Here is a 24127-nt window from a genome sequence, read left to right as displayed (position 1 = left end):
TCGATTTCACATTCGCCATTCGCGGTTCAAATGTTTGTGTCTGGAGCGGTCTGCTTAAATGGAAACTCCTATAGGCCTGGTTGGAGTTTTGTGAGAATTATGGAAATGTTTTTTTTTGTAGAAAGTGATTACATTTTTTTAACACTAAGGATATATCTTTGGTAGAACCAATATGGTGTGAAATTACTAGTATTGGAAGCGAGGAGGGAAGAGGTGTTGTAGTCCTTCGCATTTGTGATTGTGTAAATACAGAGTGCAGGCAACCCATAGGCTCCTCTCCTTCATCACACATTTATTAAAGTAAATACTGTGGAAACCCGTTTGGTTTTTAAAATATGATGAGGAAATGGTTTATGTAGAGAACTTTAGATTTCAATGACTGATGTAGGAAACAGGTGGTGCCCCACACTAGGAAAAAGGAAGCTTTTTAGCCCCTCAGTGCAGCGATGTAATCTGATGTTTATTAATGATGGCTGCTGCTTTGTGACAGCCACTCTAGGGGAGTATTTTGTGACAGTAATAGATTAGTTATAACTGAATCATAATCCATTTATGGCAACTCCCCTCCTACTCTTCAGATAAGGATTATTTGGAATCAGTGACACCCGGATATAAAGAATGTGTTTTTGTCCACGCAAGAGCCTTGCTGTAATAGAACCATATAATGTTAGTGAGATTTTTTTTTTCCGGTTTGGTGTTGATATCAGATGCTTTGAGTGTTGCCGTTATTTATTACGCCTTAGCTATTATTTCAGGACGTTTAAAAATGGGCTTCAGCGCTGTCTGCGTTCCCTGCATCGCTCTCGGTCAGCGTTTGCATCCGCCCTCTGGTCATTCCCACCAACACAATGGCGGATATTGGAGCTGCTTGTTTTTTTCTTCTTCTGTGGTGCCCGTAATTAATTGTAATAGAGAGAGGGGAAAATGCAAAGTCTGCTAATTTACACGTTCAAAAAAAGGTGACGTGTGCTGGGCGGACATGCGGGCGTTTATCAGTGAATGTTATTGGTATTGAGCGCCCAGTCGTTTGAAGGTTATGTTTCTGAGCAGTAATTGAAATGCAAAATAACATTAGGATCGATGGTTAGCTCTGTTTATTTATGAAATCAATATCGAAACTGTCCGTCACAATAGTAGCTCTGATTCCTACTGACAGCTTAACCAAGTACACGGCGCGTTGGGCTCTACCAGCTGACCCCTTCGAAGCCGTCCCCTGCTTTTAAATTAAAATTGTTTGTTTGTTCGCCCCCCCCCACCGCCTCTCACTCCCCCAAATCTTCTTCATGCTGATGATGGCGTGGCTGACATTGTTGCTGGTTTGATTATGAAGGAGGATACTGGAAGGGGAGAAGGGGTTTGGGGCTCGGGTGTAGAACTCGGTTAAGTGCGTGAGGGTGACTTTGGTTTGGCGCGTGCCGGGTGGTGTTTGGGCGATGGACCTGGGCCCGCATTAGGACCGAAAGTGCTTTGGTTGCAGGAATAAAGCGATACAAATGTATTCAACCTGTAGTAAAAGGTATTTAGTAATTTACTGACCCAGGCCAGACCCCTAACAGTTGTGTGTGGGAGTCTGCTGACTGTGGGAGTTTTTTACTTTATTAATACTCTCCTTGGGAGAGTGTGGCACAAACCCTCACTCCCTGTCTGTGCCACGAGACTAGTACTGACTGATTACATCTCCTCTTCCTCAACAAGTGCACAAGTTACCTTCATGGGCCCAGAGTAGTCATAACATTGAAGTACGTTTATGTATTAATTTATTTGTTTCCTTAAATCTTTCCCCCAGGTTCTGTAAACAAGTAAACTTGTTGAGGCCATCTTATCTGTCAGTCAAAACCACTTTCCCTGCCTCGCACTGTCAGTGAAAAGTTTCGCTTTACAAAACGTGATCATTTTAACTTAAAAAAAAAGTCTTTATTTTGTTTGTACCAGTCTTTTTTGCCTCAGTAGTTTCTGGTTCTGACGTGCTGTAGACAAGCACTGCTTGATTTCACCTGTCCCTCTTCCTCTGCAAAGGCTCTCTGTTGTTTTGTTGTTTTTTCCCCCCCTTGTCTCTTGAGAAGGTTATCATGCCCATTAAAGTTCCCTTGTATTAATTCGGTGTCAGGGTGCTATCTTTAACACGTAAATCAAACACCATTACACCACGTCATTTTTACTTTCTCCCTCTCCACAACTGACCTCTGAGTGGCAAACGGCTCCTTCTCAGTAAACCGAATTGAATTATAATGAAAATCTTTATTCATTGCTCTGTAGGAAAAAAAAGAAGGTTTTTACCTGCATATCAGGAATGTCATGTCAGGAACACAGAAAATCAGGCAGGTGTACGTGTGAGCGTTTCGCCAGGCGGATATTTCGCCCGAAATTCAGCGAACGTCCGCTGGGGAAAAATCAGTGTTGCGTAGAGCATGTGGTAAAATGTCATGTTTTGACTCCCTAGGTGTACATTGTCTGACTAAAATCTGCATTTTAGAGGAGAAATGTCAATGTCTGGGAAAAAAAAAATGTAAAGTAAGAGAAGCAGGAGCAACAACTGAAATATGCAGCGATTCGGGAAGTGGCCATGCGTGTATTTGTAAGCGCGAGCGTCTTTGCAGGTGTGTGCGTCACGGTACAGTATGTGTTTGTGTTTACGTGCGGAGAACACACACAGGGTGGGAGTTTAGTCTCAGAGGGGGTTACAGTAGGCCTCAACGCTGGGGTGTTTTGGTAATTAAGTAAATTGCGTTGAGTTTTGACTCGAGCGAGGTGGAGCTGCATCCTGGTGTCGGAGGCAGCGGGTAGCGAGACGTATGTGAGGATTGCCCCCCTGCAGGAGAGCATTAATTCAGACAATTTCCCCGCAGTTTAATTATTCCTGAATAGCGTGATGCTGGGCCACCATATAAATCACTCTGGCCCACCGGAGTTTTTATTACGGCACTATTTATGGGGAAGACGAGGAGGGAGAGGGAGGGGACGGGGGTCCAAGCAGGAGGGCTAAGCCTTGGGAGCGTTTTGGAGCGGACGAGAAGGGGGGACTAGGTACCTTCCGGTCAGCGTCAATTACTCAGGACCCTATACGCCAATTAAAGAGCGAGCTCCCACAGGGGCCCTTCCGTAAAGCAGAGCGCAGTCTCCCCCTTCCATTTAGAGCAGGACAAATAAAGAAATGCTTAATTCTATCGCTATTCTATCGAAAAATAGCTAGCTCTTACTTTAATGCCTTTTGACACATGCCCAGCATTGAAAATTACAGGTAAGTGACAATTTGCTGTCACAGCTTTTGTGTTTACTTTTATTTGCTCGGATGTTATCATGGAGGCATTGGAGGATGATATGTAGTGTGTAATGCCCCTTAAAAGCGGCCGTGTAATGGGTCCGAGGTCCAGATGTATTGGAGATGGGGTCTGATGTTTCCGGTAGAGCGGGCATAGTGGTGCGCATGAGGCAATCAGCGCCTGTCGACAGCAGTGATGTGTCAGGCTTACCGGGAAATGGATGCCTACTTCCAAACAGATTGTAACTCAAAAGAGATATAACCGAACCACCCCGGATATGGCAACATTAAAAACGAGACTTATCTGAAAATGCTTTTTTTGACAATTACAATAATAATCATGATTTTATTTCTTGTATTTGTCGATATATTACATTTGTAAATAATTTAATTGATTTACGCCAAACCCTTCAACTGTAGTATTTATTTACAGGCATTGAAATTTTTTCAATGGAAATTGAAAAAATTCTGTTTTTAGCTTGTGAATTATTCATTCACATTTTACACATAGGGAATTTTACTGAGAAGCCCTGAGATACCAAAAAACATTTCTTCCATAAGGTTTATTTTACCTTTAACTATTTTTCCCTTCATATTTAATGTATGTATTACACAAGCAGTTGTGTCTTGAGGGACAGATCAATACGGATTCATTTAGATTTAAAAAACGTGCCCTGTGTGGCGGTGCGTGTGTATTTATTCATTTGATTGCGGTTTAATTGTTTCAGACACCTGATATACTTTTTCATTTTTGCCCACTAATTTTGCCTCCTGTAAATTTTTGCACGACGGCCCCTCTGCCGGGCTTTTCTGCTGATGAAGAGTATAATTTATGAGTCGGCCAGGATGGGCTCTTTGTTTAAAGCAGGTAGAGTTTCCCCTAAACAAGGACAGCCTATCAGAGGAAGATTAATGAACTAATTTCATGCATGGCTCCTTGCCTCTGTCCCCCTCTTCCCTCAGACAGAGTGTGTCTAAACCTGTGATTTACACTGCGCTTCATACAATAGGCTTAACCCTTTACAATAACATTTCTCTCTGCTGATAAATACAATGCGGAACACGCTCTCGCTACCTTTAACCCTTCCAGCGGCCTCTACCGACCGTGCTTTTCCCAGCAGCCTCTGCTTCGTGGCCTTTCGCGGCGCCGTTTCGCCTCCGAATGCCGACGTGTTTCTACGCCTGGCCACAGATAAATGCTTCACAGTACGTAAAAGGCCTCCATACGCTCTGGAGCTAAGCAGAATGCCAAAAAGAGCGGGGAGAGAGACTGGGGTTTAAACCGGGGGAGCACTTAGCGGTAGCGCAGCATTAGTGCGGGCACCGTTCTGGGGGAAAAAAAAGCGAAGGCAGCACTTTCTAAGTTTGGGCACGTGACGCTTTAACATATTTTCCGTCGGGCGCCCGGGCAGGATGGCGGCGGGGAAAGAGAGGACCCCCGGTTCCTGGGTGGCACGGTGACGGCGGCGCGTCTGTCACGAGATCAGGCGAAACTCCCCGCGGTCGTCGGCTGTAAAGCCAGGTCTCGACGGCGGAAGGGGGGGGGGGAGAAATGCTTGATGACCTTCACGTCTGCCGCAGGCGTTCATAGGCTCAATTTGTATCATTTTCTGCATGGGAGAACAATCACTCTGCTAAGCACGAGGTCGGAGACGGCGTGGTCTTCCGAGGAGTCCCGTATTTAGACAGAGGGGAAGGCGTCACAGCTCCTAAAACACGCGCCGGCTGCAGTCGTGGTTTCAGGCTATGTCTCAATTTAAGAATATATGCTTGGCAGATCATGGAAGTCATATACTTCCTAAAATAGACACGCCATCAGAAATTGTTTCCATTAAATGTAACACAAGAAACCTCCCCAGTGTTACTGCACGCTGAGCGAGGAATGAACTACTTTTTACATATGATGTGCTGTACAATTCAAGTGGGAGTGCTGCTGCAGCTTGGCAGGCGGTGTTAACCGTTTTACTGCTGGACTGCTCTGTGGTTTAGGAAGCAGAACAAGACATATTGGCATGCTCAACAGTGTTTTTATTTAATAGTTTTCTTTAATAGTATGTGAGCTGAGAATTATAAGGTTCTATCTGAGCAGTTTTGAGATACTGAGCTTCAGAGATTCCAAAGTGAATAGGCTCCAAGCGGATACTGCTTTTAGATTTTGCATTTATTCATACTTTTAAATAGTATTTTTATATAAAACTTCACAAATGTATTTAGTGGCCTATAAAACATATTGAACATATGACACTAACTTCATACATATTTTATTAAAAAATTCAGTTAGAACCTTATAATTCTCAGCTAGTATTAGATGGATCCAACCCAAACTAATGTCTGCTTTTTTGGGGGGCTCTTAGCAAATTCCCATTACAGAGGCTACCGGATGCCTAGACCGTGAGAGGCTAGTTTTATTTTTTCTTCAACTTTAAACAGGAAGCAAAGAGAGGATCGATAGATGTGATCTGCGTCTCGGGCAGCACTATCTCACCGGCTGTGGGAACGCGAGGCTCATGTTGTAGCAGTGAATGATCTCATGGCTTTATAAAGACACGCAGTGACGTCGCTGGAGAGCGGCTAAATTTAATCCTTTGCTGGAGACTGAAGAACTTAATTGCCCAGGCCCGGTGCAGCCAGGTCCCCCCTGCGGTAACCCTGCACCATCTCTAGGCCAACCGGCATATTGATCCAGGGCCAGCACCCCCCATGAGCTTGCATAAACAGTGCACTCTTTCTCTCTCTCTCTCACTCCCTCCTGCTCTGTCTCCTGCTCTCTGTCTCCCATTCTCTCTCTCTCTCCCTCCCCCTCTCTTTCCTTGTATCCATCTCTCTTTTACCTCTCTTTTGTTTGCTGCTGTAAATCTTTTCATCATAAATCCTTGTCAGCTCCACATGAACGGAGTGCTCGGTGACAAAGAGGTTTGCACTGTCCCCCTGCTTCTGCTGTATTTAGCGGCGTGCTAACAAATGGGGGAGAGCGGAATTAGGGGTGTCCTCCCGGCACGAGATTAAAAGGGGTCCTGATGGAGAGGGGGGGGGGAAGGGAGGAGGGGGTACGGGTCGGGTAGGGGTGCAGCGAGCCTCTTCTCTCTGTAGTGTTCCCCTCCCTTACATCATTAAACTGGGACACCCTCCCCTCCACCCTTACCCCCTCTCTCTCTCTCACACACACACACACACACACTTCACCGCTGCCAAAGAGCCGGGGGCTACCAAATTCCCCAGGTGGTTATTAACCCAGAGCAGTAAAAGAGAGGTGGAGGCATCCTCCATATTTTCACCTGCCCCACGGCGTCTCAGGCCGGGAGGCAGTCCCCCTTCCCCAGGGTGCCGGCTGTGTCTGAGCGCAGCGCTAACCGCGCAAGGCCCGCCAGCGAGCCGGACGCTTTGCGCACGGACCCAAAACAGTACCGAGGGGGACGTCCGCTCCGACCGTGCCCGCCCGCGCGTGTGCTAATTTCGGGCCGAGGAGGCGTAGTCCAAACGAGGCACCTTTCCGTCTCCCTCAATTAGCCCCAATTGACACGGTTGGAGGAGGTGGCCCCGGTTGGATCCAGCGGCCGGCGTCGGGCCGCCTGAGAGAGCCTGTGCTTGGGGGCAGGCGGGCCGCGCTGGCTGAAGGGGAGAGGAAGCCTGTCACAAGTTAATTGAGTTCCTCGTCTGCTGACTCCGAGGCCAGTGGCTTATCAGAGAAATCGCCTGGGGAGTCCAGACCGGTCCCCCACCCGCCCCCCCCCACCGCCCCCCCCCCCCCCCACCGTGGGATCTGATAGCGGCCCCTGCCCATGGACATCCTCCACAGAGAGTCCACTCGGTACCAAAACCGCCAACGTCGCCGCTCAGTTCTCCCACCCGCACACAGAGAGCCCACCATGCAGCTTTGCCGTAAGACCCTGTCCTTGTTTGCAGAAGGGGCAGCGCAGTCCAAATACGCTGTTCAACCATTTGTTAAAAAAAACATTTTTTAAACGTGAAGTAAGGCCACCCAGGAAGACAGAGCGGTCCCTGAGGACGTCGCTATTTTCAGAAGCGCGCTCGCCGACGGCGGATTCGCCGGGCCTCATTCAGGAAACGGCTCGTTATCGCCCGCCAATAGGGTGGGAGAGGCTGAAGAAAAGTTACAAATTGGACCAATTAGGCTCCGCAGCCTCTTCCTCCCCCTGCAAGTGTCAGTCTGTGTTGAGAGCGATGTTGCTGGGCGGGAGGCAGTGCTCAGACACAGGATCGCGCGGTACCGGAGTCACTCTCCGAGGAAGCTGCAAGCGGGTCTAGGAGTTCATTAGGGCGGCTAATCTCGGTCACTGCAGCGGGAGCGGAATAATATTAGAGAGGAAAATGTGGTTTGGAGGGCCAGGTGGAATCAGATTAAAACTAAACTGTGCATTATGCTTTGTGGGCACATAACCCACCACTCAGCATGAATCTTGATCGGTACTGAGGGAACAAAAGGAAGGGAGAAAAAAGAGAGAGACATGTCTTTGGCGCGTGGTCTGATGCAGCCAAGCAGCAGAATCTAAAGGACACTCACCAGGAGAAAAGGCAGCTCTGTGGATCCTAGAGGCTTGGTATTTTTTTGGTTCAGCAAACAAAGTTTTACCAACGTCCTGGAAGAATACACACAGGTGTCATCACACAAATACTAAGACAGAACTCTGAAATACTTCAGTCTTGTTTTTATGACAGTAGCTTTATTAAACTATTACTTATGGGTAGAGTATGTAGCTAAACTTATGTGTCCAGTGAAATATACATAGGAAGCAGTTACATAGTGAACATGCCCTGGGGTGAAATTGGTATATACTCTAAGTTCATTGAATAAAACTGTTTATAATAAAACACAAAAAAGGTTCTGCGGTGCCATTATATAGGAACAGGGGTAGCTGGAAGGGAAATGGTTAAGACACTGAGAGAGAGAGAGAGGCGTATTCCTGGCTTTGGGGTACAATTATGGTAAGTGTCACACCGGCTGTGACCTTTGGGCTGAGGTTAAGCTTCCTGTGAATTTGTGAAATAAAAAATAAATGGGGCCACCCTCTAATGTGCTGCCGTTTCCCAAATAGCGTTTAATAAACCAAGTGCACACGCTCCCTCACTTTCTCCGCTCATTTGCATTAGATAGAACAGTTTGATATTTTCTGTTTTATTTCTTTGATTTGCATGTTGCCTATCTGTAGCTCTTGCAGTGTGTGAAATTGCCCAATGTCTGCAAAATATATTAACAGTTTTTTAAATTCTTCTCAAGACAAAATATTTTACAAACATTTTTCTTTGCTAATTTTGCTTATTTTTGCTGCATGTATTTTTTCATAACTTTCATAATGGAACATTTTTCAGTATGTTTCAAGATCCAGCAATAAAAAAGCGTAAGTGGCAGGTCATTTTTAAATCAAATTTCAGTTTTACTCCCCCGTATTTTTTGTGTGTTTGTGTCTAAATGGAAGCGTTTTATGTTAGCAAAAGTTATTAGGCGCTGAATTTAACAGTCCCCGGCCTGAAAGTGCACCCCTTTTAAAGGCTGGAACACAGCACCAGTTATGTGCTTGTGTATGCGCCCCACCAGCAAAATAAAAATAAAAAAAAGTATGGAGTATTCAGCCATACGGCTTATTCCACAAGGTCAGCGGTTTTAACAGGGGGCATTTTTTTATTATTTATTTTAGCAGTTAACCTTTTTGCGAATTTCCAGAGGTGGTGGGCACTCGGAGCTGCTATGAATATACATGGCGGGCGAGAGGGAGACCCGGGAATGAGATTTAATGTGACACGGTGACCCCCACTCCGATGCTAAAGGAAGCAGGGGTGAGAAAATAAGGTTGGCCCGGTGACCTGCCGGCCTGAACCCTGCCGTCACCCACACTCACAATTAAATCAGAGTGAGAGCGGCAAGCCAGTCTGCCGGCAGGGAATACGACAGAGACCTCTCTCTCTGTAGCGCTCTGGTGCTGGAGACAGACCCGTGTAGATTTATCTCTACACACCGAGACTCAGGAGAGTGATGGGAGGCGTTCTCACCCTTCTGCCAGGGGCCGGAGGAAAGCTGACGCATGGCGAACGTTAGCCGTTAGCCGTTAGCACGTTAGCGTTTGAGTTGCAGTTTGCTAATGGATGCAAACAAGGAAAAACGGTGCTTGCGCTATCTGTCACTCACCGCCCCGTAGTTTCCTAATTTGCATAAAGCAAGAGGCTCAATTTCATTAACGTGGGTAAACACCTCCTGACCTCTCACCCCGTGTCAGTGACTCCCCGTGCAGAGGTGTTGTGACCTTGACTCCACCCCCGGCAAGTCACCCCGTAAATGTGACATTAGGAATACAAACGTGTTATCCATCACTCGAATATCTCGTATTTACAGACGAAATGAGTGGGTAGTGAAAAATAGAATTTTAGTTTCTTGTTATGCGGTGAAGAGAACTACTCAGAAACGGTCCGAATGAAGATGAAGGGGAGGACATAGAAAATAAAATCCGCTCTACAGCAACACAAGTGAGGGGGAAAATTCAGCTGTCCAAAACTGACTTAGAAGAACATGGCAGAACTCGGTCGCTCAATACCATGACCAGAAGCTGCACTCTATTTCACTCTCAGCCTAGCATTAGGACAGATGCACTCCAAATACTGATATTAACCAGGCAGTAAAAAGTCAATATTCTCCCATCACATCCCCCCTTGGCCCAGGCGGCGGCGGTCGGAGCGGCCGCGCCGGATGCATATTCCGTTTTCCGAGCGCAGGCGTGGGCCGCGGTCGCCTCTCTCGCGCACGCCGCGGTCGCCCAAAGTGTTATTAACGAGGAGAACGGGCGCCGTGTTTACCGCCACGGCCTCCTATCTCGGCCGGTGAAGTGCCTCGCTAATGAGCCGCTCTCAGTACGCCCACTCTCTCTGCGCTCGCCGGCGTAGACGCCGGGCGACAGTCACGGGGGTGAAAGCGGAGCGAGGCCGCGTTTCCGTGGAACGGGAGAACCGTGTCAGACGCTCCTGAAGCGAGTTCACAGACAGACTGCAGAACGCGCGGCTGGTACTGGTTGACTACTGGTTGACTACTTGACATGTTGTTAAATCTAACGCTTTAACAAATTCGAACCATGGCCGAGAAATTTCAAGGCCCTTCTTTACCAATTGGCTGACTGTAGTTCAAGTATTAAGATGAATTTCCAACACATTAATTCCATGAATATGGCTCCCTAAAAATAGCCTACATGATTTATTGAGAAATATACGAATAAATGATATGATTTATACATTAATGAATTCTATACTAATATACAACATTATATGAATAAAATACTGACTTATTTTTCATATTTGTTTGTGGCAATATGTATAGTATATTCACAGTTAATTGCCTTCTGGAATTGATACAAAGATGAGGGCTTATTCTCTGGCGTCAGAATGTTTCAGTGTGCTACAAAATGACAGATCCTTCGACAGAAGCAGGTCAGTGGTACTCACAACCAGACCTCAGAATGACTCATGGGTACAGTAAACCCCAGGTGAAGCAGACGATTATTCTCCGGTTGAGCGTATTCTGCGATTGGCAGGAGGGTCACACTTTGGAAGTGGATCCATCCTAAGGTTGCCAATCGGTGATTGGCAGTTGAGCGAATGTTTTAGCTCAGGTCCAGTTTCACAGCGCCTCGCCTCACTGGCATCTCTTTGACGTTTGTCCCTCTCCCCCCCCCCCCCCCCTCTATCCCCCTCCTCTCCCCGCCCAGGCTGCTGAATAGAATGGCCGCTGATGACCGGCACCTGCCTTCCAGCTGCGGGAGCTACATCAAAACAGAGCCGTCGAGCCCCTCCTCGGTCATCGACACGGTCAGCCACCACAGTCCCAGCGGCAACTCGGACGCCAGCGGCGGTTATGTCAGCACCATGAACAGCCACTCCAACGGCCTGGACTCCCCGCCCATGTTCACGCCGGGCGGGCTGGGCGGCGGGGCCTGCCGCAAACGCTACGACGACTGCTCCAGCACCATCATGGAGGACTCCCCCATTAAGTGCGAATACATGTTGAACTCCATCCCCAAGAGGCTGTGTCTGGTCTGTGGAGATATTGCATCGGGGTATCACTATGGCGTTGCCTCCTGTGAGGCTTGCAAAGCCTTTTTTAAAAGGACGATACAAGGTACCTCCCTCCCTCCCCCGCATAAGCACACCCCCTTTCCCCCTGTCTTTCCAAGGAAACGTTACTCTCTTGTGGTTTTTTACTTGAATAGTAACTTGTTTACTTATAAATACGATTTTTAAAGCTACAGGTATAGGTTAGTTTTAAAAACACTAGGACCAATAGGATTGACTATTACTGTCCCTCGTAATTACAGTATGTATGGTCAAGCTAAAACAACAGAGACAGTATGGTATCGTCTCAGGTGTATGTTGAGAATGGAAAGTTAAGGAAGCCCTCAAGTGTGCTTACCACTGACCCTTCAGCGATCCAGGAAATCCACCCCATTGGAGAGTGTATTCTGCTGGTGATGACATCATCAACTGGCTCATGTGCAGTTAGAATTGCCCATCCTTGTGTCCTGGGAATTGAAAGTGTTTTAGTGGGAGGTTGTGTTGTTGTGTTGCATGCTGTGTCACAAGTATGCATGTTAGTGGCAGGTACTGGACCATGTAGGCCCCCCACTGAGTACTATAGCCCAGATTAATCTGAACAATATTAATCATTGGACTCAATCAATTCTGGTACATTCCTGTTTGCAAGACTTGTTTGAGAAGCTAAAATTAAAAATCAATCACCAAATCAGTGATTAACACAATAATCAGACATATAGTACATTTCAGAGTAATCTCTAATTTATCTGCAAGATGAAAAACAAATCCAAAAAAATCGAAAGCTAATTATTTTGACTAATATATAATTTTGTACATGGTGCTATCCCAATTTTAGGCTTTTCCAGATTTCCAGAGAAAATGTCTTCCCTTAAATATATCCACACCCCAGAAGGTACTCCCTAAACATGGCCTAGGGCAGATGTTTCATATTTGAGACAGTTAAAAAGAATTTGCTGTGATTTAACCCTGTAGCGTAGCGCTTTGCGGCAGCTCCTGAGCTGCAGGTGTTGATTTTGGACCCCCCTGGTCCCACCAGCTTTAAACAGGCTGTGTACCATTCGCAGGCAAACAAAGGCATTAGCCCAAATCCCGCTGTTTACCCACACTGCCTACTGCGACCAACAACCCCACGTATTGACAAAATGAACACTTTCCCTCAAGTAATATATTTACAGCAGGGCCTTTGTCCCCTGTTCTGAGGCATGGATGGAACACGGGGTATCACAGCAAAATAATAGGAGACCAGAAAAGAAAGGGACGTCTTAAGTGGAGCAAGCGACCGAACAATTAAGAGAGGGAGGTGTATGAAAGGAAAATTGAAGGAGTTCTCTTTTTTTCCTCACTTTGCATTGTCAATTTCAAATCCCTCTCTTTTTTCTTCTTGGAGGGCTGCCTGTAATGGAGCTAATCTGCCGTCGTTTGTCCGAGCCACAGGAGTTTTGTCAATAACAATCAGCGTTTGGAAAGTGTAATTAAGGCCGAGGCTTTTCATTAGAAAGAAGGGAGGGGGCCGTCTCCAGGGAGAGGGATGCCAATTAGAAACTCAGGCACGCGTTGCCGGGTAATTTCAGGGAAGGGAGGAAAAAAACCAGAGGACTTCTTTAGATTGGAGAGGGACCCGGCTGGTCTTTCAAAGGAGAACACTTAATGGAATAATAATCAGAACTGGGTCCCAGCCGGAAGAAGGAGGAGAACGCTAAGAGTTTTTTGGGGAGGCGAGCGCCAGTGTAAGGGGGGAAAAAAAGCGAGAGATGGTAGCCATGAGTAAATAGCCAGGAAGGCAGCCCTTGAAGAAAAGGGAAGACAAGACCTGATTAATAAAGTAAATAATGAGACTGACAAGGGTTGTAAATGCAAGATGGCGTCCTTAATGAGAGTGAAGCAAAAAAAGGTTGCTTTTAATTTGCCACTTAATTAGAATCAGTTAGAGTTAGGATGAACCTCTTGTGTGAAAAAGGCTTTTTTAACCATCGGATGCTTCCTGTGTCACTGCAGTTTACTCTACAGTATTTGTTAGAGATTTATTCTACTGCATTTTGCATCATTTTATCCTGTTGCGGATAGTCAGTGACATGATATAGATACACAGTTGAACTGATGGAGTTTTTATAAATTAAATTGATCTGAAGAAAAATAGAGCTAGAACACCTCTAATAAACATTTTGTCTCAGTATACTGAAAACAAGCACATCCATCTTTCTTCATCTTCATTTGCAGCATAGATAATATTTCAAGTCGAACATAAATGTTATATTAAGGCACAGCATTGATCAAATGGAAATTGAATGTTCTAGACTTACCAAACCTATTCACTATTCCCTACTATTCACTGAGTGAAAACATGTGGCAGAAGAAGACATAATTGAATTAAAGGTTTACATTAGGTTTTGGATTGGGTTAGCAAATTCATAATGCTAAAATGTGGCCACTAGATGTAAAAATACTTTCTACATCAGAATAAAATATAGCAGTGAGAGCAACACCTCAGTAAAAAAATGAATTAATGAAAGACAGAATCAATAACAGGCATATTTTCAAGATTTCAATTTAGTCCTGTTGCCAAAGTTGGGTATATACTCACTCACATGCAGCTCTCTCTCTCCCTCAACCTCTCTCTCTCTCTCCCTCACCCTCTCTCTCTCTCTCTCTCTCTCTCCCTTATCCTTCATTTTTTCCTCTCTCTCTTTATCCACCTATTGCTGGGTGGAAAAAAAGACCCAATGTCGCTTTTCAACAAAGGAAACGATAGATCCATCTTCTGTCACCTATTCATCCAACCAAAAGCCCCTTGGTCTGAACTTACACATAGAGATAGTTACATTAGTCAAGCCAAGGCCCAAATTAACGTCAGGCCGGATCGCCATCCATCGTAGAAACACTCCCGCTCTCATTTCTCCCCAATCACACAACCACCCGCCACCCTCTTCTGCCCCGCCAATCACAAACATAAATCTCCTATTGAGCTCTATTGTACCCCCATTTTGAACCCAGGTGCAAAATTGCCTGAAAACCAACCGAACCCCCGACCAGTCTTTTTTTCATCTGAAGTAATAGACCTTGACAGTAAGCCTGTAAAAGTCAGTTTGGATTTTGATGAGGAATACCTGTCGTTTTGCTGTAATTTACTTACAAGTACAGGCTCCCTCTCTCCCCTGGCATGAGTCCTGAAAATCCATAAAATAAATTGAGACAGATAAATAAATATAAAGAAAAAATATTTTTTCTTCTTCTTCCCCCTCCCTAATTCTTTTATTGGTGTAATAAAATAACCATTGGGTAAACCCAGTACTGTGTTTTTGGACACAACACATTAGCCCTCTCTTTAATGGAAGGGACAGATAAGTGGGCTTGTGGTCCTCGCATGTGACCGGATTTTGAAACGTGTCAACATCAGGACACAATGCTTTTAGGAGCCGCTTTGGATTGCACGGCATAGAATGCACAAAGCAGTAATGTATGCTGCGCTGTGAATATTTAAAATTAAGTTAGAGCGTACAGTATACGCCCGGCAATATGACATTGCCTTTTAAGCCAGAAATAAATGAAAAAGAGCATAGGACCAAATTCGGCCAGTCGTACATCAGCATTATGACTGTAATCTTTAGTGAAATTATGGCCACGGTTCTGTGAAAGGTGAAGCAGAAAGTTGGTCTTTTGATTTGCGGTGGAGATAAGTGGCACTCAAGGCTCTGGCGTGTGCGTTATGAAGGGCTCTTGCTTCAGTCGCTGACCGTCAGACGAGCAGCCGTTTTAGAATCATACCTGAAATAGACCAGCAGTGATGTCGGGCAGACCTGTTCCTGGGCGCTGTGTGCATGCATGTGCATCCATGTGTGTGTGAGAGAGAAAGGGAGAGAGAGAGAGGACATATATATACTGTATACTGTGGATAGGATATAGATACAGGTATATACTGTAGAGATATAGAGAGAGAGATTATCAATTGTGCAGTATAAATGTAGAATTGTATTTATTTATTCTGTATGTTCATCGTAGTTCAATTTGATATTGCCTATTTGTTATGTTTGTTATGTCAGTGTCTGCTTTGGCAATGTAAGTGTACCCTTATCATGCCAATAAAGCTTATTTGAATTGAATTGAGAGAGAGAGAGAGAGAGAGAGAGAGAGAGCGGGGGATAGAGAGACAGACAGAAGGGAAAGCGGGAGATAGAGATAGAGTGAGACGGGGAGGGAGATAGGGAGAGAGAGAGAGCTGGGGATAGAGAGACAGAGACAGAAGGGAGAGTGGGAGATAGAGATAGAGTGAGATGGGGAGGGAGACAGGGAGAGAGAGAGAGAGAGCGGGGGATAGAGAGACAAAGAGACAGAAGGGATAGCGGGAGATAGAGATAGAGTGAGACGGGGAGGGAGATAGGGAGAGAGAGAGAGAGCGGGGGATAGAGAGACAGAGAGACAGAAGGGAGAGCGGGAGATAGAGATAGAGTGAGACGGGGAGGGAGATAGGGAGAGAGAGAGAGAGCGGGGGATAGAGGGACAGGGTACAGAAGGGAGAGCGGGAGATAGAGATAGAGTGAGATGTGGAGGGAGATAGGGAGAGAGAGTGTGCTGTCTGCAGGCTTTCAGGTGTACCTCCATGCACGTGTTCTGCTCAGCAAACACTCGGGGGGAAGTGAAAAAACCTCCTGTAACCCAAAGCGGCAGGGAGAACATTCAGGGTCAACTGCACTGCCGTGTTTGTCTTGCAGACAGTTAGAATGTCACACACATTTACCTACACTGCAATTTCATTTGATTTTATGTCACCCCAAAGATCAGGTTGAGCATTATCATGTTCCATGAACTAAACCACAATTTTCATATTTTCTACACTGCAAGAAAAAAATGAGCAATAATTGTACCTAATAGTGATACAATGGCATGTCTCCGGGGCAGAACCCTCGAAGGTACGGTCGTTGTACCCTTTGGCCTTTTAGATTAGTATTCTAAGGGTACAAATATGACCCAGTCAAGTCTGGAATTGTACCTTAGAGACAAAAACGGACCCCTACTTTGCCCAATTTTCCTGACAGTCTAGGATGGTGGCGGTGGGCTCTCCTTTCTCTCTGCCTGTGCAGAAGTTGTGATGGAAATGTGATAGCAGGAAACGGCATGACAGATATTCAAAAACGTAAGGCGTGAGCATCGCCGCGACCGTTGGGCTTTGCATAGGAGCGTTCCGACTGGAACAGAACGGGGAAGGAAACCAGCCTAATTACCCTCATCTGCCACCGCAATAACAAAGCGGGGAAACAGGAAGGAGGCAATCGGGGTTCATCATTGTTTTTTCACACCTTTATTTACTCCTATTCCAAAGAGAACGGAGCAAATTAGCATAATGATTTATCGCCCAGATATAGGAGGAATTTCTAATTATTTAATATATCTGGGGACCCTCCACTTGATCTGTGCAATAATGTTAACATAATTGCAGCAGTCGGTAATGAGCAGAGCGGGGTTGGAGGGAAGCGTTTGGTGGTGCCTCTCCTCATTCTCGCGAAACGGCGAACAGGCCCCGTCTGAGCCCAGTGCCAGCTCAGTGCCGGCTGGAATGAATCCCCGCGTTCTCAGATTTGACTGCTCCGACGTGCACAGATGAGATTTCCTGTTTGGAAGGGTGTACAGTAAAGGAGGAGACGATTGTGATTGATTTAATAGTACATCTAAATTGAAGTGTTCTGTCTCCTTCCCAGCTTTAGCCGGGGTTTTAATTTCGGTCTCCCGAGCTCCCGTTCATTATTTTTGTCTTCGCCGTGCCGGTTTCTGGACTACAGCCCAGTGACATCAGACTCAAATAAAAACAGGGATATTTATTATAACGGAAGTACACGTTTACAGGTCATCTTGATAATAAAAAAAAAAAAGCTCCAACGGGTAGCGTACAATTCGTCAAGCTCGTCGCACGTGCCAATCCTACGGAGAGGGGCCTGTATTAGCGGTGTCAGGGAACAGAGAGCGGATCTCAGAGAAAGTGTTGTTCTTTGTCCACTGGGCAAGAAAACCCACCTGGCCAAGTGGAACAGAGAGACTAGGTCTTGCTACAATGTGGGGCGATTTACATGCGCAGCACCGGCTTCACAGTATGTAGGGCAATGCGTGGACGTTAATAGGCACAGTCTAGTGCACATGTAAATGAAGTCAGGCCGGTTTCTATAGCACTTCACCGGAAACATAAACAGTGTTGAGAAAGGCCGCACACGTAACAGTTCCAGCACTCGAACGGCGGGGGGCCTTCCATTTTTTCGTGCCTGTAAACATGGCCGGCGAGGCAGGACTTTTAGGATTCAGAATGCCAGCCCGGCCCGAAGCCGTCATTATTCCTAAGTGCTCCTAATTGAAACGCTTGAATACAGTAAAAAGTACACACGGGCACGACGAGAGAGCACTCAAATATAAAGCCCCCTCCATTGTTGCCCAATGCCGACGGCGGAATGACGGCGGCTCTTTTCCCTTTTTAAAGTCAGACTGCGTTGCGAAGGAATTCTTCTCCATTGTGCTGTCCTGGAATCGGGAGTTGAAATGGACTTGAATAATGCATCAGGTCCTTCCGCACGGTATGTAAATAGTCAACAGCGGCAGCAGCAATAACACCGGGTTTGGGTCCGGTGGAACATTATGTAAAGCGCACCGGGCCTTCACGCGGACTCCCTGCCCTGCTATCGAACAACCGGGCCGGGGGGGAGGGGGGCACGGGGTTCCTGTGATCGCGGGGATCTGGGGGGCCGGGCAGGTGGGCGGGGGACGCCGGACGCATTAATGAAGCCAATTTGCCGGGAGCCAGGGTGGCATCTGCATGGAGGTCCTGCGGCAGGAGGTGCTCCTGTCCTCCTCTGCTCCCCGGAGGTCGCGCCTCCTTCGCCTCTGGAGGACAGATGTATTGAGTTGCGGGGGCGGCGGGGGGGTAGTCTGCAACACGGAGACTCGTGGAAAATATGAACCGTCCCTGTCTGCAGGCAGGTGTTTTGGGGTGGTTTTAGTTGCCGTCACAGGGCAGGGAGTGTAACACAAGGGGCAGTTGGGAGGGGGGTTGGGCGGGGGAGGGGGGGTTGTTGTCTTATTCCTGTGTGAGGATGTGCCCGTGCACCTGCTAATGTTGACTGGGCCGTCTTGTGTATTCTTGGTAGTACCACAGGTAAGAAGAGCCCAGTCCATCTGAACCAGAGTAGGGGACACAAACACATACTGTGGTCAGACTCATTCAAACAATCACAGCAAAAACCAAAGAATAAGTCAATATCAACAAGTATTTTAGTCTTATCTTTTTTTGCTAGACAAAACTATTTCCAATGAGGTGATACGGTTTTGACTCATTTGCCGATGGCGTGTGAAAATTACACCCATCAAGCAAACAGTAACAATATGATGTTTTTCGCTTGAGAGAAAAAAATCTGATTTTAAGTCTCATTACAAGACTAAAACACCTGTTAAGACAGACTTGTTTTTGCTGTGCTGAGGCATCTGCTAATATCTGGGAAGGCAGTAGAGATTGCTTCAGTTTCAGGCATGGGAAAAAAGACACTGTTTTTAATGACAGCACATTTAATTCTGTTGCTCCTGGTGTTGATTGCATGTGTGTCCCAATAACCACCTGCTTTCCGCATAATTCAAGAAATTTCTCAGTCAGCGAATCATATTTTATTTATTGCAGTGCCCCTCACTGCCGCTGTGTTCCGGGCTTCTCACTGTACAAAAACATCTCAAAATAATGATGCAAATATTGAAAATACAGTTAAAAGATCATACAGTGACACAACAGGTGCAAACAGTCTCACAATAAGAAAGCTGAAAATAACCCCAAATTAACCAAAGTTTTATAGAACAATTGGCTCTTAGTAGGGGACAATTGGCTCTTAGTAGGGGACACTTGGCTCTTAGTAGGTACTGAAATTGAAATTGAGATTTATAGAAAACCATTTAGACTGTAACTCATTTTGACCATTGCACACTGAACTATATGTTTTAACTATGATTTAAGTTAAATTTTCCATTTTGTTAATATCATAATGTTGAGTATCATTATTATTTTTATTAGACAGGATAAGAGCATTTGTGAAATCAATGCAGAGTATTACAATGATACCAGTTGCGTTCAGTTTTGTTTTGTGCAGCCAGGTTGTTGACCATCTTTGCTTAGCCTGTCTAGGGACTATGGCATGTGCCATATTGGCTGTAATCAATGCACACCAGCCATGCTTCCCTCTCGGACAGCCTGTTGGGCTAAAGTGGAATTGGCTTCCGCATAGGCTGTGCTCACATATTGTATACATGCAGAATTTACTCTTGTACCTTTGAATTCCATCGCGCATATGAACGCAGTCTGTGGTGGAGGGAAATAGGGAAACAGATTTGCTTCTTAAGATGGATCACCTTTTGAATGGTAGGCTTCACATCCCGGGTTTGAAGCACTCCCCTTTTTCCAGGGGGAAGGGAGCAGCCCTACTAAGGATTCGCTGCTTAAGGAAACTGAGTCATGCGTCACACCGTGGTTATTATACCGTGGCAACACAACTGGCTTGCTTATGCTCACAAACAAATATGTGTATGCTTATATAGAGTACAAACATATACAGTCGGCGGATGTCCTTGAATTGCATTTACAGTGTGAATACACCTGTGAATTGTATATGTGTGTACACACTCATTTCCCTTCCCTGAAGGAGATGAAGTGCCTCAGTAATATTGTGAGAGACTGGTCGGATGGGACAACCCCTGCTCACCCGCAGACTGTGTTGTGTTTGACAGGGGCTTCCTCCCCTTCTCAGAGCAAGCTGTTCTACCAACCCTCACTTTAGTCAGATATATATTAGTTATTGGTTAAATAACCTTTTGCAAAAATGAGTGGAAACCAGTCCTGTTAATACTTTTGTTTTGTGTTTTTACACAACATTATGTGCACATTCAGCTACTTTGATGCAGAGAGATATCTGTGGCTGTTGCACAGGGGTACTCAGATATTTTAGTTCAATATAATTTTCACTCGGCAATTTCACATATATGCCTTTTCCTGGAAGTTGCTTTGCAAATTTGTTTTGGTCTATTTTACATAAAGACAAAAAGGTTTGCTTCTGTAGCTATTTATCTGTTTCTTCATATTAAAGAAAGTATTTCTTTCTCCTTTATTTAGTAGTTCTTCTCCAGTTTTTGGTATGTTAAAATGCATTTTTCCCCATAGGAAAATGTTATCATTGTGTCTCGGTGGTACCTTGAGGAGTGATGACAGTACAATTGTAATGATCCTTAAAGATTAATGCAGCTCATTACCAGGTGTTTCCATTACACACAGACCAGACCTGTAGCTTTACCCACGCCCTTGTTCTCCTCAGGTAACATCGAGTACAGCTGTCCGGCTACGAACGAGTGCGAGATCACGAAAAGGAGACGCAAGTCCTGTCAAGCCTGCCGCTTCATGAAGTGTCTGAAAGTGGGGATGCTGAAAGAAGGTAAAGCCATCGGTGCGCACAAGCCGTCCATCTTTCCCTCTGTCATGTTTTATCCCGCCTGGCAGCCTTACATTTTTCAGCTGGCGGTGTTGTCGTGTAGCATCTCGGTGTAGACGACCGAGCACTTCGCTCGGTGTACAGATCTTGGCTATCGCGCTAAACCTTTGTAACGGGAAGAAGGGGGAGAGGGAACGGATCTTTCCACGTCAGGTCCAGGGCCCCGTGTTCTTGAGACGCAGCTGTGATGTCATCTCTGCCGTGTGTCAGAGTGGCACGGAGATGGCCCCCGTCCAATAACGGGGGAGGATTGTTGGCCGCAGTTTGGGAAACACAAGTGATTTCAGTACCCCCATTCCAACCCTCCCCCCCTCTCCCAACCCCTACCCTCTAGCCAAGACAGCAGTTAACAATGCGCAGTTGGGGTAGGGACAAAAATATGCTGAATAGGTCGATCCTCGCGTCTGACTAATAGAAGTGTAACAGTATTCCGACTGGAAAAGCAGAGTCCCTGGGCACACACTCCACCGAGTCTCAGCTCTCCCTGCATATTGATCCGCTAAATGTTTTCCGAACATCTCGGCTCTCTTCCTGTGGATGGTTTTTTAAAGTCGCGCCAACTGGGAATTCAGTGACAATTAAACATGCTGCCAATAGATTTTTTCAGATCGGTTTCTTCCCCCCCGGGCCATGGGGCTGGACAGCTTCCTGGGAAGGGAGCTCTACCTGGGCCTGCACATTAATGCCACTTTCATTTAACTGTTGTCTGACTTGTTGGTCCTGGTGAAAAGGCTCAGGATGTGAATAATGAGAATCGTGTGGCCTGGACTTAGAACAGGGTTGTGGAGGCGGGGGTGGGGGGGTCATGTTTATTTAACACCCTGATGGGGCGATACTGTCTCTCGTTAAGGAAACATTTGTTGCTTTCTTCTGAGCTGTAGAAAGGGCGGGTTTCTTCTAACCAGGTCCAAAGAATACTGGAGAATTACAAAGCCTTGTTTACCACACTCTCCTACCACCAGTCGTAATGCGTAAAAGGCTCTATTTAGGGTATGGATATAAGAGTTTTTTTCCCCGCTAAGAAAATTATGGTCAGGAAGACGATATCCATGGTTGTGGAAAGAGGTCGTGTTTCATGTTCTTGGTGGAACTCCACCGACATAACTCATCTCTAATAACACGTCTATGGCCATCTACGCGTAAATACCCATACCCTTGCCTAGCAGTCACCGTCCTATTTATACAACACCTGCCAACCGATACCAACTGCCAGGCTTCTCATTCTTTTCACCTGCATCATGATGTCTCTATGCCACCACAACGTCCGTGCTCGGGTTTGGCTTCTGGCCACAGCAAACAAAGCAGTCTCAAAAATAAATCTCTAACTATTATCGCGTGCTTAGACCGAGAATTCCTGGGTGTTATATTTACTGGGAACGGTAAGCCATTTATATGGATATTCAAGCGTGTGAAGCAAGCACAGCTCACTATTTCTTGGTAGCTGATATATTTAAAAAAGGGGCATAGAGCAGCGTGGGTAATTTGTGGATAATTACAGTGTTTTCTTAACAGAGTTCATAAAGTCTATAGAACAGATGCGTGATCAGTCTCTTTGTTGAGTGGCTGCCCTACCAGGGCTGCAGAAAGCAATCTATACCATTTCCTGGCCTGTAACGGAATCTCCACACAGAATGTGGCATGTTAAAAGTCTGTCCCAGAATGAGAATGTAATCACATTACTCTCCAATGAAATATTAATGCAAATATATTATCTGGAGGAATAAGAGACCAGAAAATAGGTAGCGATGGTCATAAATGAATCACAAGTGTCATGGCAAAAAATGGAGGAATGGAGGTTTAGTTCTGTTCCCTGACACAAGATATACAGTACAACGGAATGGCAGGATAAGATTGAATATCAGGTTGAGTCTTAAAAAATATGCTTTTGTTCCACAGTTGGGGTATTAGCAGAGGTTAGTATTCAAAGGCAGAATTGCAACAGGGATCAATAATTTTGGTAATTGTGATTTAAAAGTGATTTAAACATCATCGAATTAAAACTAGCAAAAATTTTCTGGCACACTGTTTGATGGGTGACAAAATGGCTATTGATATAAATATCGAGGTATATTTAAAATTACGACAAATTAAATAGCCGTATGAAATTCTTCATCCTAACCCAAGGGGAAAAAAAAACATCCATGCTTGCTGGTCTCATTGTTTCTAAATGTAGATTTTTATTGCTGTAGACCTATTACAATATAAGCCCGCTGAGCATGCCTGTTATATTTACTACATATAATGTCAGCTGACTGGGATACTATGATGCTTAAGACCCCCCAGTTATCACTTGGTCACCTTACCCCAGTCGACCATCTTCTCAACCTGGTATAGATGTGACATCATCAGCCCCTGATCCATGTTGACCTGGCCCCACCCACCCGATCCCACCCCCCCCCCCTCTCCTCCCAGATTAGGTTTCACCACTTCCTTTATTTTAGAGGAAGTACTGGCTGAGCGGCTAGTAGTCTTCCCAGTAGTCTTCTTTTCCTTATCTCCTTTACTCTTCAGTTCTCCTGCCCCCCCCCCTTTCCTCCTCCTTCAAGTGTAATTTTCAAGTACAATCAAAATAAAGTAAATACATCTCTCCAATTAAGAGGCAGACGTGAAATGCATCTTGCCGATCCGAGTCTCTCCTTAATGCAAGGTCGGCGTTTGTCTGCGTGCGTGAGTGCCAGATCAATGAGGCAGGTGGAAGGGGGGGTGGGGGGGTGGGGTGCAGATAGTGACGGCCAGGATGAGATTGCCTGAGCACTCGTTCACTGCCATTTAGCGCACAGCCAAGTATCCTGGTCCGGAAACATACGGTATCGATGCTGGAGCGTCCGGTCCCTGGTCCCGCTTCTTAGGTGGAGTTTAGCAGAGAGGAAAGGTCTCTCCCCCAATGGAAAAAACTAAATCCCTGCTAATTATAACACTACAGCTGGAAGGATCGCAGGACAGCCGTACTCTGCCAGCTATCTGGCAAACAGTTTGGTTCACTGTGTACTTGTACGGTAGTTTGGTCTACTGCATGGTTTACAAATAGTATTCATGGGAAAGAGTCATGTCAAGTCAAGTCATGGAAAAAGTATGAATGTGTAATACAAGTTAACCCACTTCTGTTTTCTTAATGTGCAAGGACTTTTGTGCTTTCAGTTGAACAAATTTCAATCATTACATTTTAAAACATTATTCTTAAGCAGAATATAAAGGGATAGGATTTTGTATGTATTGTATACATTTCATTTTACAGGTTTAAAAAAAAAAAACTGTAGTCAATAGTGATATATAAAAGCATACAGAGCTTTTGGCTTTTCGACCTTCACCAAGATGTTACACTACA

General features: G+C 45.6%; 1 protein-coding gene across 7 annotated transcripts in view; it reads left to right on the top strand.

Moving 5' to 3' along the window:
• Positions 1-10965: 10965 nt before the first annotated feature.
• The window catches only part of esrrb (estrogen-related receptor beta), a 45013-nt gene continuing 31851 nt past the window's right edge, over positions 10966-24127 (top strand). The window contains exons 1-2 of one of the 7 annotated variants that reach the window (XM_061248662.1): positions 10966-11375; positions 20629-20745. In XM_061248662.1, the coding sequence (XP_061104646.1) occupies positions 10979-11375; positions 20629-20745 (514 nt within the window). In that variant the 5' untranslated portion in view covers positions 10966-10978. Of the gene's footprint in view, positions 11436-20601; positions 20758-24127 lie in introns of all 7 variants that reach the window. The other 6 variants (XM_061248689.1, XM_061248697.1, XM_061248705.1 and 3 more) reach the window with 6 other exon arrangements.

Source organism: Conger conger, chromosome 1 (assembly GCF_963514075.1).
Source record: "Conger conger chromosome 1, fConCon1.1, whole genome shotgun sequence".
Classification (NCBI taxonomy): domain Eukaryota; kingdom Metazoa; phylum Chordata; class Actinopteri; order Anguilliformes; family Congridae; genus Conger; species Conger conger.
Note: the sequence above shows the minus strand (reverse complement) of the source record. Positions and strands in the feature narration are given on the sequence as shown.